The 14,635-nt window shown below is 53.4% G+C and overlaps 1 protein-coding gene across 2 annotated transcripts in view; it reads left to right on the forward strand.

The window, feature by feature from the left end:
* Plch2 (phospholipase C eta 2) overlaps positions 1–14,635 on the forward strand; it is a 72,891-nt gene that overhangs the window by 51,383 nt on the left and 6,873 nt on the right. For both annotated transcript variants that reach the window (XM_085838527.1, XM_085838526.1), the window contains exons 5-19: positions 1,018–1,188; positions 3,041–3,134; positions 3,294–3,497; positions 3,760–3,880; positions 4,926–5,097; positions 5,392–5,499; positions 7,639–7,797; positions 10,934–11,032; positions 11,348–11,430; positions 12,603–12,700; positions 12,788–12,970; positions 13,190–13,297; positions 13,937–14,061; positions 14,140–14,224; positions 14,406–14,552. In XM_085838527.1, the coding sequence (XP_085694653.1) occupies positions 1,018–1,188; positions 3,041–3,134; positions 3,294–3,497; positions 3,760–3,880; positions 4,926–5,097; positions 5,392–5,499; positions 7,639–7,797; positions 10,934–11,032; positions 11,348–11,430; positions 12,603–12,700; positions 12,788–12,970; positions 13,190–13,297; positions 13,937–14,061; positions 14,140–14,224; positions 14,406–14,552 (1,957 nt within the window). The remainder of the gene's footprint in view (positions 1–1,017; positions 1,189–3,040; positions 3,135–3,293; positions 3,498–3,759; positions 3,881–4,925; positions 5,098–5,391; positions 5,500–7,638; positions 7,798–10,933; positions 11,033–11,347; positions 11,431–12,602; positions 12,701–12,787; positions 12,971–13,189; positions 13,298–13,936; positions 14,062–14,139; positions 14,225–14,405; positions 14,553–14,635) is intronic.

The following is a 14,635-nucleotide window of genomic DNA, read 5'->3' on the forward strand; positions in this document are numbered from 1 at the left end:
GACTTTATTCAGGGATCTCTTTCTTTTTCTCTTTATCCTTCTTTCTCTCCTATCTAATGTCAGCAAAGATGGAAGCAAAAAGAACCCACAAAATAGCTAAAGGCAGCTACACTGTGTAAGCTGTGGCCTGGGTCTCTTTGGTCCCCATGATGATCCTGAGCTATCTGGGCCATCCCAATCCTGCATCCAAATACTGAGTACTGTCACTCAACAGTGAGCATCCATCCCTTTTGGATAAACCCTTTACAGTGAATACCAATTCAGGGCTGTTACCTCCAAGCAAATGTGGGCTCACCCACCTCATCTAGCAGGTCCTTACAGAACTAAAGCCCAGTCTTTAGAGCTCATAGAACTGAAGCAACCCCTCCCACAGAGTCCTTCCTGAGCCCCACTCCTGAGATTCTTGGGGCTGAAGCCCTGGCACCCTTATTTTTAGAGTCTTCCCCTGGCCTGGGCCTGGGGTGTACACTGCATCCTGGGTAATGGCGCCCGTGGTAAATGCTCCTTACATCTGTAAAGGTTGGGAAGACATCATGGCTTCCTTGGACATCCTGTGGAACAGTTTCTGGGGGTATCTTATGAGTCCTGATCTCTGCAAAATGAAGGTAGTGAGCAAGAGCACGTCTCTGGATACCTGAGCCAGGACACTGCTGGGCCCTTTGGGGCCCCAAGTGTCTCTTGTCAGAGGGCAGGTGGCCAACTGTGGCTGCAGATGTAGGCACAGAGCCCAAGGTGGAAGGAGCTCCAGTGGAAGACTTCACCTCACAAGGCAGGGTGTTGGTGACTACAGTGTAGGTGACCATGGGGTTTGGTTACTGGTTGGCCTTGCAAGGCATGGTGTAAGGGAGCAGTGGCTCCCATCTGTGCTTTCAGGGGCCACAGTGCTTTTCTGGTGGGAGAAGAGAGAGGGGCCATTGGAGGGGTGCTGTGGGTAGGGGCAGAAGAAGGGAAGCTGGGCTTGAGACTGGGAGTAGTAAGGTTGCAGCACGGATGGTGACTCAAGGTTGGGTGTCACAGGAGGCAGACACAGATGACCATCAGGGGACATTAGGCTTTGAGGAATTCTGCGCCTTCTATAAGATGATGTCTACCCGCCGAGACCTCTACCTGCTCATGCTGACCTACAGCAACCATAAGGACCACCTGGATGCCTCCGACCTGCAGCGCTTTCTGGAGGTGGAGCAGAAGGTGAGGCCCTGCCAGAAGCTGTGTGGCTGGTGGGTGTGGCCTCAACTTCAGCCTCAGCTTCTGCCACCATGTGTTCTGAGCTTCCTAGCAGAGTAGAGTTGGGCCCTTGACGCTGCCAGGTAAGTGAGGAAGCTTACAGGTTCTTCGCAGACAGAGGGGGCCTCTGATCAGCTCCATTCTGGCATTGGGTCCCCCACCCAAAGCCTCCAGGGGGTCACCCCTCCCCTTGGCAAAATTTTCATACTGAGCATTTCGTGGGCTGGGGTTACATTGCCCGATCTTTGGGAACCACTCTTCTGGATGTTGATGCAGCAATGTGTCCCTCCTGACTCCACATGTGGCCTTTCTGCAGTTACCAGTCCATTCAGCAAACACTTAAACACCCCTAGCACTTTTTACCTTGGCCCTAGGAACTCAGTCCACCATGAAGGAATCAACACCAAAACTTTGTTTCTAGGCACTGCCCTGCTGCCTACCCCACTCATGTGTGGAGCCCCAGAGACACCATCCCCTCACCTTAGAACAGGCCTGGGCATGGACAAGGTACTGCCCACTCTGATGACAGGAAGATGGGAGGCCCAGCCCTCTGGAGAGAACACTTCCATAGACAATAGGGTAGCATGTGGTTCCCCGCTGGGGCACTTTGAGGAACAGCCTCTTGGACTTATCTGCCAGGGTCTTCCTGGATCTTTTCCCAGGAGGAGGGCATGCTTTGGGAATTAGTTACTGGCTGGGATCTGCTCACAGCCCTCAGTTTTTTCCAGCTACATGCTCAGAGTCCCTCTTATAATGGTGGACTGTGTCTTACCACAGCAGGAAGAGGACTAGGTAACTGAATATCAGCTGTGGGCTTCGGATTTGAGGTTTGAGTCCTGTCTCTGCCCAGGGTTACCTCCACAACACCATGGCCTACAGGGTTATTGCTAGACCCCGCTTCACTCTATGAGGCTGGCCCAAATCCAGCGTCTTGGCTTCTTTTCTGTTGCTGTGATAAAATAGACTGGCAAAAGCAACTTAAGGGAGATAGGGTTTATTTGGCCCACAATTCCAAGTTATAGTGCACTGTGGCCAGGAAGTCAGAGTCAGGAGCCTGAGAGAACTGGGTCTCCTGTAAGGAATGCACGTGTGCCATGCTTAGCTGGAATTCTCCATCGTATGGTCCAGGATCCCCTTCCCGAGGGAACAGACCTGTCTTAGGGTTTTACTGCTGTGAGCAGACACCATGACCAAGGCAACTCTTATAAGGACAACATTTAACTGGGCCTGGCTTACAGGTTCAGAAGTTCAGTCCATTATCATCAAGGCAGGAGCATGGCAGCATCCAGGCAGGCATGGTGCAGGAGCTGAGAGATCTACATCTTTATCTGAAGGCTGCTAGTGGAAGACTGACTTCCAGGCAGTCAGAATGAGGGTCTTAAAGCCCACGCCCACAATCACACACCTATTTCAACAAGGCCACACCTCCATATAGTGCCACTCCCTGGGCCAAGCATATTCAAACCATGACAAGACCCATCCACAAGATGGGTCTTCCTCCCAGATTAATATAATCAAGATAGTCCCCAACTCTTGTCCCCAAAGGCCAGCCTGATCTAGACAAGAAGTCTCACGGAGACCTCTTTCCCAAGCAATTCCACATTTTGCGAAATTGACCGTTAACGCTCATCATTTTACCACACTATCCCCACCTGCTTTCCCACCCTAATGTCATTGCCAGATGCCACCCTATGGCAGAGACAAGGGCAAGAGATGGTGACACTGGTGGGAGGAAGGGGGAGCTGCCTGACTGACATAGACTACAGTCCATGCTATGAATAAGCTAGCCTGGGCTTGTGCCTCTGCTTTGGCCTAGATGAACGGTGTGACCCTGGAGAGCTGTCAGAACATCATCGAGCAGTTTGAGCCTTGCCTGGAAAATAAGAGCAAGGGGGTGCTGGGGATTGATGGTGAGTGGGTGCTTCCCTCAGTTCTGCTGTCCCCGGGGGATGATGGGAAACTGCTGGGGCAGCTGCATGCTTGCACAGAGGACTCCACCTGTGGGGCAGGTAGTCATGAGCTGAGCCCAGTGACGGAGATACACCACGGCGCTCCTGTGTACACTTCAGGCTTTACCAACTACACCCGGAGCCCCGCGGGTGACATCTTCAACCCTGAGCACCACAGAGTGCACCAAGACATGACGCAGCCGCTGAGTCACTACTTCATCACCTCGTCCCACAACACCTACCTCGTGGGTGACCAGCTCATGTCCCAGTCTCGGGTGGACATGTATGCCTGGGTCCTGCAGGCCGGCTGCCGCTGTGTGGAGGGTAAGAACATCTGGTCTCTGCCCTCTGGCACCAAGGAGCAGAGTCTCCGCTGTAGATGGCACCTCCTTCAGGAAATGGGCTTGGACTAATGCCACTGGGGAGTCGGGAGCAGGGGAGAGTGGGGTCTCTGGCAGGGTCACTTTTGTTCACCACTGAGAGGTCAGACATCCCCCCGCCCCCCGTGCTTGGAGCCCAGGGACTAAGCCTCCCCAGGTTCACACAGCCAAGCCTCTGGGACTAACTAGGATCTATTTGCCTACAGTGGACTGCTGGGACGGGCCTGATGGAGAACCCATTGTCCATCATGGCTACACTCTGACCTCCAAGATCCTTTTCAAAGATGTCATCGAAACCATCAACAAATACGCCTTCATCAAGAATGAGTGAGTGACTGGGTCTCCTGGGGGGGATGGGGGATGCTCCAGAGGCAGGCAGGGGAAAAGCATGCAGACTCTGGATCTCTCGTCTCCTCCCCTCGTGTTTCCCAGTGGGCAGTGACTATGTTATACAACTGAGGAGTTTTGTTTAGAGGTTGTTCTTTGAGGAGAGTGGCAGGGGAGAAAATCCAGCCATGGGGGTGGGGTGGTGGGGAGGATACAGTATAGGTAAGAATGGATGGCAGGATGGTCATGTGACTATAGCCTACCCACATTCACACTGTGGCAATCTCTCATCTCAGTCACCCATGGAAGTGACGGCTCTATCACTAATTACCCCCAGGAAGCTACTCTGTGTCCAGACTCAATTCGCTGTCACTCAGCTGTGGCTGTGGACACTGTTGAAAAAAAAAATCCAATTTGGTTTCTGGAAATAGAAGACATTACCTTGGCTAAACAAGCCTCCAAAATGGAAAAGGAAGTGGTGAAGTGGAGAGACAGATGGATCTAGGAAACAGACGTGGTTTCAGGGGGTGTAGCAGGAGGTCTCTTGGGGGTGCACTTGAGGAGGTGTTGAGGCTCAGGGACAGCTGGGATATACAGATGTCCTGTAGCCGACGGGGGGCTGCTTCTGTGAGCCAGCATCCTTCTGGGTACAGTGTTCCCTGTGAGGACCCCAGGGTCGTCCATTGTGTAGATCAAAGAGATTATATTTCTTACAGCTTATCTACTATTCCAAAGTATTTCATAATGCCATATTCAAACCATGACTTTTTACTTTTCTGGAGTTTGTGGTCACCTTTGATTTTTCCCCCCATGCTTTCTTTACTTGTCCCTAAAATTTCTCAGCTTCTCTCCCACCCATTTTATTTAATTTTCAGAGTTATTGGTGGGTCACCTCTTAGAGCAGACGGCATATATTTTTTACCTAATTACTTAATTACCTATACCACAGTCAATGGTACAGATGGCTTGTATACCTACAGGTGTGGGGCCTAGTCAGCCTCTGAGGTCATGGCCTTCTCCCACTCCTCTTGTCTTGGGACCACAGGTACCCAGTGATCCTGTCCATTGAGAACCACTGTAGTGTTGTTCAGCAGAAGAAGATGGCCCAGTATCTGACTGACATCCTCGGGGACAAGCTGGACCTCTCCTCAGTGAGCAGCGAAGATGCCACCATGCTTCCGTCTCCACAGATGCTCAAGGGCAAGATCCTGGTGAAGGTGAGGTTTCCAGGACCAGCATCATGAAGGCTCTGGCCTGGGGCCAAGCTGGAGAATTACAGTATTAACGGACAGACCGAGGGGTGGGGGAGGTTCTCACTCTCAGGATGGCCGTGTCACCTTGAGCCACTTCCCTTGTGTGCTGCTGTGATAGCACCAACTGGTTGCACGGTTACAACCCACATGTGGCCTGGAGTTCCAAGAGGGAACTTTACAAAGGCCTCCTCCCTACGGTGGCTGCTCCTGGTGGGTACCGGCCACTGGATTTCCCCCATTATCTACCTCTTCCCCCAGGGGAAGAAGCTCCCTGCCAATATCAGTGAGGATGCGGAAGAAGGCGAAGTATCTGATGAGGACAGTGCTGATGAGATCGAGGATGACTGCAAGCTCCTCAATGGGGATGTGAGTGGGAGCCCAGGCTCTGCTTGTAGGGAACCTGGAGTTGGCCCCCAACACCCAAGACCAATTCTCAGCACAAAGGGGATTTATTTACCCCAGAGGGAGAGAGGGCAGGGAATCAGAGACAAGGACAGGAGATGGAGGATGAGGGAGAAGGGGAAGGGAACAAGGGAGGGGGCAAGGGGTATCTGTCCTGGGGGGGACAAAGGACTGCCTCTGGATAGAGAGGAGACAGACAGACAGATGTGGCCCATAGGCAAATGGTGGTTTACAAATGTAAAAAATAAATAAATATGAGAAACCCCGTGTTAGGATGAGACGTTTGATTTTAATTAGGCCTGTTAATTAGGTGAGTCAAATGGGGCTTTTGATTGTGGGCCTTCAGTATTGTGATAGTTGGACCTTGGTGGTCAGCCTCAAGAGGAGGAAGTGGCCAAAAAAAAAAAAAAAGGGAACAGACCTTGGTGGCTAGCCTTAGGAAAGTAATCTAATGGATTTTATCAAGGCAGAGGGAACTGGGGAGAAGGGCAAGGCCTGCCAGACCCAGGCTGACCATGCTCAGGCTGCCAGACCCAGGCTGGCCATGCTCAGGCTGGCTGGAGTCCCTTCAAGGGTGGGAAACCTATGGATCTGAGGAGCAGCCTCTTGTCCTGGTCGCCAGGATCAGTGAGGAAGGCTGGCAGCAGGAAGAGAGGACATACGGTAAATGCTGTGGTGTTACAAAGCCTCAGGCCCTAGGGAGGCAGAGAAAGGTGGATCTCTGTGAGATTGAGGCCAGCCCTGTTTACAAAGTGAATTCCAGGACAGCCAGGGCTATTGCATAGAGAAACCCTGCCTTGGAAGAGAGAGTAAGGAGTGAGGAGTGGGGGAGGGGACCATGGGGGAGGGGGAAGGCCTCATGTCTATTATGCAGGCCAGCCACACACCTACTGTTTTCCCCTTCTGGTTTCCATTGCTAAGCTGACCTTGGATTTTGTCTGTGACGCTGAGAGGCAACACTGGGGGGGGGTGCATGCACCTTGGGTTCCCCACCATTCCCACCCATACCCACACCTGTTCCTGCCATGCTTTAACTCAGAGCACCCCAGCTGCCTGGCCAAAGTCTGCCCTGTTCCTGCTGGCTGCTCAACACATATGGCAGACAGTGTGTGGGTCTCAGATCCTGTTACCTTCTGAATGCCCTGACCTCCTCCTCTGGGGCAGAACCACACCACTTTAGGGATTGCATATATCTGGGTTTCAGTGCTGTCTATAGCTGCCCGGGGAAATCACAGCCTCTGCGTTGAGAATCACAGGGTATGTATAGGGACTGTGAGGACCGCAATGCTCTCAGTGGCCAGTGCTCATGACCAGCTACCCCGTGCCCTGCACCAGAACCAACTCCAAGAGCCAGCTGCAGTGCTGAAACCTCCTGTGTGGCAGCAAGGACATCCCACAGAGCAGCTGGCCCAGCCCAGGGCTGAGGGTTGAGGAGGGAGCCTGAGCCGTCGGGGTTGGTCCTCGGGGAGCTGAGTGGAGGAAGGCTCTGTAACTGACATCTCTCTTCTGGGCATTGCTCATCCACTGCTCTCAGCCACTATGAGGCAGCAGAGACTTTATTGTCCCCCGAGGAGTCATCAGATGGGAAAATAATTGTGCAGAAGGCCTCCGGGCCAGCGCTGCCTAATTGTTTTAGAAAGCCCTGAGACAGCAGATTCTTCCTGCTTCCGGTGTGCCTGCACATGTCTCTGGCTGGCCCAGGATGGTGGCAGAACTTAGGACTGACATCCTTAATGGGGGCTACCCTATCCTGAGCATGCAAGGGGTCCTGATGTCCCAGACTGAGGTCCTCCCTCAAGTACTCCAACTACATCAGGGTCTCACTGCACACAGCCTGAGTTAGAGGTCCCTGTCCCTGCTGACTGCTCAACATTTATGGCAGCCAGTGTGTGGGTCTCAGATCCTATGTTATGTTCCGAATGTCCCGACCTCCTCCTCTGGGGCCACACTACTTTAGGGACTACACGTATCTGGGTTTTAGTGCTGCCCATAGCTGCCTGGGGCAAATCACAGCCTCTGTGCTGAGAATCACAGGGTATGTATAGGGACTGTGGGGCTGCTCTCTGGGATGGGGACAGACACTAATGGGCTGACCTGTGGCAGGCCTCCACCAATCGGAAGCGTGTGGAAAACATTGCAAAGAAGAAGCTGGATTCTCTGATCAAGGAGTCAAAGATCCGTGACTGTGAAGACCCCAATGACTTCTCTGTGTCCACACTATCCCCCTCTGGAAAGCTTGGGCGCAAAGCAGAGGCCAAGAAGGTGAGCCCTCTGTTGCTGACATGTATTTTTCCAACACCTAGTCTGTGAGCTGGGTGAGGCCCCCAGAACATGTGGAAGTAGATATATGTCTATGCACATACAGGAACTGGTGTGCAGGGGTATGTCTATAAATCTATCCATATACACACCTGTACCTTTCCATATGCCAGTGCACACACATAGCCCTGCACTTAAACACACATGTGCATAATGCTCATACATGTGCATACACACCTGCATGCACACCCATATAAACGTACACCTCTGCATATACCTACATGCATACATGTGCATATGCATACAATACTCACATGTGTGCACATAGCTGCACACATACCTGTACACACATACCTCTCTGCACACACCTATACAACATTCACACACCCGCATAGATGCCTGTGCACACTCATGCACACTAGCACAGTATCTGTATGTGGGCAAGTATGCTCTTAGGGACCCAAGGTTTCTCTTGGAGGGGCTTTGAACATTGCCTACCTTGGTGAGAGTTTCATGGGTGATGGAGGGATGGATAGACAGCAGGATCTCAGGGTCCAGGCAGTCCTGAGAGCTATCTGAAGCATCTTAGATATGTGTCGGTGTGCCGCTGTTGGGGAGCAGCAAGCCAGGCTTGAAGGACAGACTAGCAGCTGGTTGTGGTGGCTGTGGAGTTGACCTTGCAGCTGAGCAAGGCATCTGCAGAGTGAGATGTCTGGAGAGCCATCCCTCCACTCCCCTGCCCTTCCTTGCCACTGGCTCAATTCTAGCTGTTTCCAAGGCTCTTGGGAGGGCTGGAAGAGGACCTCTTCCAGAAGAACAGGGTCTGCTCCTGCGGTGTTTTTAGAGGTGTGTTTGTTTCCACAACACAACCCTAGAGAGCTCAGCACAGCTGATATGATAGTTCTGCAGGTGGCTCACACGGGTCCTGTGCACACGACCTTCTCTTTATTTTTAGCTCCCAGACATTTGGGCAGGAGAGTATAACCTGCCTGATGCTTTGCCCAGCCTCCATTAGTAGGGGGCTGAGTGGAGGTGGGGCCCTGTCACTGGTCCAACCCTGGTGAAAGTTAATAGGATCTCTGCTTTTCTTGGCCAACAAGAGGGACACCTGGGGCCAAGAGCACAGCTTGGCCCTTGCTATCTCATGTGTGAATAACTGTGCTCAGAGAAAGCTTCTTGGAGGAAGAGAGGGGGAGGAGGGAGAAGGAGGAAGAGCTCTAGTATTGAAATACCCAGGTTGGAGAAGAAGCTTGTACCCCCAGCCTGACAGTATCACCAGGCTGCCTGCACAGCGTGCAAGAGACAGGCAGAAAGGAAATGCATAATGAAGCTTGCTGAACTAGGGGCTTAAGAACTAAGGAGTAGGGCACTGGTCATCCGGGGAGCTTCCTGGGGCATTGTCCAGGCAGAAAGGAGAATATCTGTGTGTACTTCTCTTGATTTGTGTGCATATTTTGATCATTCAAGTCATGGTGATGGCAACAATTTGAACATTACTTAAATAATTTAGATACATGTCAGCCTCATGGGATTCCCAACACATGAGTGAAGCACCTAAGGCCTCTCCCACTACACGTCCCCAGATTGAGAGGAAAGTGGACTACCATTGCTGGGGGCTATCTGTGCCGGGCACAGATCAGAATGGTACCTTAGGCACTGGGAATCTGCCTCTGGCTCTGGACCTGGGAAGTCTGTGGACTGGAAGGGACTGGTTAACATGGCTACTTTGGGCATTAGGAAAGGCCCGGCACATCTGCTCCTGACCCTTGAAGAGGGTAGAGGAGGGATTCAGGGTGAAGGCAGCTGGCAGGAGCTTCTGACCACCATCACATCAGTAAGATCTGCAACAGCAGTGCCTGGTGATGCCAAGGCAGAGTGACTTAGACAGGAGAGAGCATGGGAAAACATCAGCTGTTTTCTGAGGCCGTGGTAGAGAACTGAGATTTCTCTGTGGTCCAGGACCAAAGTAGGCTCTTTATAGCATCTCTAGACTGCCCACACACATGTGCAAGGGTGTGGATAAGGGTCCATAGTGCATGCAGTGGTGTGTACATACTGTGTGGTATATATAAGAGTCTATAATGTATGTGGGAGTCCACAGTGGGTGCAGGGATCTGTGTGTATGCAAAGGCCCATATTATGTGCAGTGGTCCATGGTGTGTGCAGGTGTCTGTGGTGTGTGCTGTGTCTAAGGTGTATGAAGAAGTGCCCATATGCATGTATAGGAGTGTCCTTGGGCTGCTGTGTAGGGCTGTCCACGGTGTGTACAGTAATGCCAGTGCTATGTGCAGATCTGACCTGAGCATACCAGGGGATTCACACCATGGTGTGTGGACAGTTCTCACCTGTATAGCATAGGGGTGCATGCTGCATCTGTGATCTCAACTGATCCCCATTTCCAGCAGGGTTCCCTAGCTATAGCTACACGGATCTAGTGTGTGTGATAGAAACCATCCTCTCCCCAGGCTAGGTAACAAAATGAAGTGAGGAAGCCCTGACTAGAGCTGTCCTGGGTTTCCAGGCATCTATGCAGGAGTCGTGTGGAGTGGGTAGTGATACCATAATGGTCTGAGAGAAGCCAGTGTGCAGTACAGTTGCTCAGTGACTTTCATGTGAACAAGCAGACTGGGTCCTGGCTAGGGCCTGGGAGGATGTGGGGTGTGCCTATCCTGTGCCTAGTGCATAGGCAGTCCTGCCCTGTGCTCCTCAGACCAGTCAGCTGGCTGTATCCGGGATTATTCACTATTTGTGCTGCAGTAACAGGCTGGGGCATCAGGGCTTCAAAAAAGGATTACATAAGTAGACTCGGCTGGAGAATATTCCAGATGCAAGCTGCATTTATTATGCAGTCTCTATCCACGATAAAGAAATTTGGAACTGATTACTCGAGTTTAAAACCACACACCATGGGAGGCTGGTGCGGGCACGTGAATGAATATATGTCGCTCTGTCTTGGGCCCAACTCTTCAGGCCTCTTCCTGGCAGCTGTGCCTGACCCTCCCCCTACCCCAAATCAGCACCTAACTTCCAGGCCTGGTCAAACCTGCCTCCTTCAGAAAGGTTTTCTGGGGCCACCAGGGAGCTATCCTGCCTTCCTTAGGTGGTTAGAGGTTGGGTTCAACTTCTATCTGTCTCTCAGGGTCAGAGCAAGGTTGAGGAAGACGTGGAGTCCGGGGAAGACAGTGGGGTGAGCAGGCGGAATAGCCGCCTCCTCATGAGCAGCTTCTCCAAGCGCAAGGTAAGCAGAGGCCCTGGGTTCAGGCGTCCCATGTGGCTCTACCACCATCCCTGTACTGTTTGTTAGCGGTGGTTGGGGTCAGGTTCCTAAGATAGGAGCTCTGGCTACTGCCTTCCCTTGGCCCATACTGGCCAGTGACTGAGATTCAGACACCGAGAGTCCCAAGGGTCCCCCAGGGCCAGGGCACTGCAGATATCTCTGTGGGCCAATTGGGTAGAAGCTCAGGAACCTGGGCTGATAGCCCCTACCCTGCACCTCCTGGTCTTTTACATGTCCTGGCTTGGTCTCAGGCCACAATTCCACTTTCCCACACAGAAAAAAGGCAGCAAGATAAAGAAGGTGGCCAGCGTGGAAGAGGGGGACGAGACCCTGGACTCCCCAGGAAGCCAGAGCCGAGGGTCAGTGCCCTGCCCAGTGCGTGTGTGCGTGTGTGCAAGTCCTGCCCAGTCCCAGGGAGCTGTCCCCGAGTGCTAAGCAGAGATGGGTGGCTGGTATGGGAATCCATGAACACTTAAGCACGTAATGAGAAAGTGGAGCTGTCCAGGCAGCAGCAGAAAGCACAGGGTGAGCCTAGCTTAGGTACTAGGCCAGCAGGGCTCCTGAGGGTCCCTCAGAGTCTCTTGGGCATAGGCACTGCCTGACTAACCAGACCTTAGCTCCCACCTCCTCTTACAAAGTGCCCCCCCCTCCAGCTTCATGGTCCCCCCATGGGTAGAGTCTGTCTATCTCTGTGCCTCCTATACCCTACGAGAGTGTCAGGTATTCTGGGGTAGCACCAGTCTGTCTGCTTGCTTCCCACAGCACCTTTGTGGGTTCCCTGGGGTCCACACTGCTAATGCATCTTGGAGCTCATCTTCCCCACAGGAGAGTCCTTCTGGTCCCATTCCCCACTCCTGCCTTTCTCCTCCATTTTCCTCTCCAGGCCTTGCTCTCACGCCTGTCTGTCTGTGTCACACCCAGTCTCTCCCCACCTACGTGTCTGCAGTCCCAGCTCCGCCTTGCCACACTGCTAAGACATTACATTCCTTGTCACTGGCCTGCCTCTTCTCTATGACTTAGTCTTTCTAGTGCGTCCCTTCCCAGAACCCTTCAGAAGCTCACGTTTCTCAGAACATCCCTTGGCTGAGCAGAATCCCTAGCACCCATCTTGTTCATGTTCAAGGGCACCCAGGGTTTTTGTTCCAAAGGTCCCATGATGGCGTCAGAGCAGCCCACACCTAGCTGTCACATCTCTGTTACCTCATCACTGATAGGGTTGACCTGTCCCAGACTCCTGTGAGATTACCTTGGATACCAGGGTAGTAGGTACACTGAACAGAGCAGAGAGTCAGGCTGAGCCTGAGCTACCAGGACACTGGAAGGTTAGAGTAGGGGGGGTACCTGTCTGCTGGGGGTGCAATGGATCTTAACTATTGTTTACAAGTCCCAGGTTGCCTGGGACATATGATTTGGGGAGCAGATGGACCTATACAGGCCCTGGAGCCTGAATCGAAGAACAGGAAGGCTGGCTGGGACTGGCTGGGAGGGGCGTAGCCACAGGGTCCTGAGCAGCCCTGCCGCACCCTCGTAGGACTGCCCGGCAAAAGAAGACCATGAAGCTGTCACGAGCCCTCTCGGACCTAGTGAAATATACCAAGTCTGTGGGGACCCATGACGTGGAGATGGAGGGTGAGGGCCACGTGGAGGGTGGGGCCAGGCAGGTCGGCTGTGGGGTGCAGGCCGTGTGTGCTCACGCCTGGCTGGTCTGTGCCCCAGTGGTATCTAGCTGGCAGGTATCATCCTTCAGTGAGACCAAGGCCCATCAGATCCTGCAGCAGAAGCCCACCCAGTACCTGCGCTTCAACCAGCACCAGCTCTCACGCATATACCCCTCCTCCTACCGCGTGGACTCCAGCAACTACAATCCACAACCCTTCTGGAACGCTGGTTGCCAGATGGGTGCGTGTAGCCATGTGGTTCAGGGTGGGATGGTGAGGAGAGCCATCTCCGAAAGCCTTTAGCAACCAGGGTTGGGCCTTCCAGACCCTAGGCTGGCATGAGAAATGTCCTGTCTGCCCCTGTACTCCGCAGCATGTATGCTGGGCTTTCAGCCCCAGAACCCATACAGAAGAGCGTGTGAACATCACTGACCTGCCTGGGTTTCTATCTTCCCTTCAGTTGCCCTGAACTACCAGTCAGAGGGGCGGATGCTACAGCTGAACAGGGCCAAGTTCAGCGCCAACGGTGGCTGTGGCTACGTGCTCAAACCCCAGTGCATGTGCCAGGGTGAGGGACTCAGGCTGGGAGGCGGGGGGGCTCCCATGAGACTACCCTGGATACTGGGGTGGTGGGTAAACAGAGCAGAGGGGAGGGTCAGTCTGAGACTGAGCTGCCTGGATACTGGAGAGTTAGAGTGGGGAGCCTGCTTACTGGGGTGTGTGTGTGTGTGTGTGTGTGTGTGTGTATGCAGTGAATTCTATGCCAAGGACCCCCGAGGGTGGGAGTTAGGAAGCTCCTCTGTTGGACCCTGGAATCCAGGCTGCATGAGATTCGGGAGCAGCACTTGTGTGAGGTCCTGGTATGCTCCAGGAGATGAAGGTCCAGGTGCTGGACTAAGGATGCTCAGGTGACATTTCTGTCCCATGGGCTTTCCCCGGTGTGCTGTACAGGCTTCTGTATGCACAGCGCCTTTTCATTACACTTCTTGGCTGCATTGAGCTATGTTTCCATGCATGGTACGCCCTTGACATTAGCAGCCTGACCACCCTGTGATCGGGGTCTCCTGCCCACTCCAGTGCAGCTATCCTGTCCCAGGCCAAAGCTTTCTGACCTTTCCCTAAGGCTCTTTTTCACCAGAGCCCCACAGACCAACAGGTAGGGGTGTGGTGTCAGCTGTGTACTTGGCTCACACCTGCATCCTCTCAGGTGTCTTCAACCCCAACTCAGAGGATCCCCTGCCGGGGCAGCTCAAGAAGCAGCTGGCCCTGAGGATCATCAGTGGCCAGCAGCTGCCCAAGCCACGGGACTCGGTGCTGGGCGACCGTGGGGAGGTAGGGGCAACCCCGCATGGGTGAGGTGGGTGGTGGGAGGGCTTGGGATCCCAGTGCCACCCCTCACCCTGTCTCTAGATCATCGATCCCTTCGTGGAGGTAGAGGTCATTGGGCTCCCCGTGGACTGCAGCAAGGAGCAGACCCGAGTGGTGGACGACAACGGTGAGGGCTCCCGCCAAAGTGGGTGAGGGCTTCAGACACCAGCCAGTGCCCAAGGCTGATAAGTCCCTCGTGGGATACGGGCACTGCTGGGTGCCCAGTGCCCTGTCCACTCTGTGGCTCCTTAGGTGCCAGTCATTGGCTCCATCTCTGGACCTGCTGATCCTTTCTTCACTATCTCCAGGTTTCAACCCCATGTGGGAGGAGACACTGGTGTTCACCGTGCACATGCCGGAGATTGCGCTTGTACGCTTCCTCGTCTGGGACCATGACCCTATTGGACGGGACTTCATTGGCCAGAGGACACTAGCCTTCAGCAGCATAATGCCAGGTAATGAGGCTGGGCGAGGTTCAGTGTTTGCCAGCCTCTTCCTCCTATGCATAGGAGGCTCCCTGGTCCTACTCAAGGCCCAG

This window comes from Mus caroli, unplaced genomic scaffold (genome assembly GCF_978045245.1).
Source record: "Mus caroli unplaced genomic scaffold, Mus_caroli_1 scaffold_6, whole genome shotgun sequence".
NCBI lineage: Eukaryota > Metazoa > Chordata > Mammalia > Rodentia > Muridae > Mus > Mus caroli.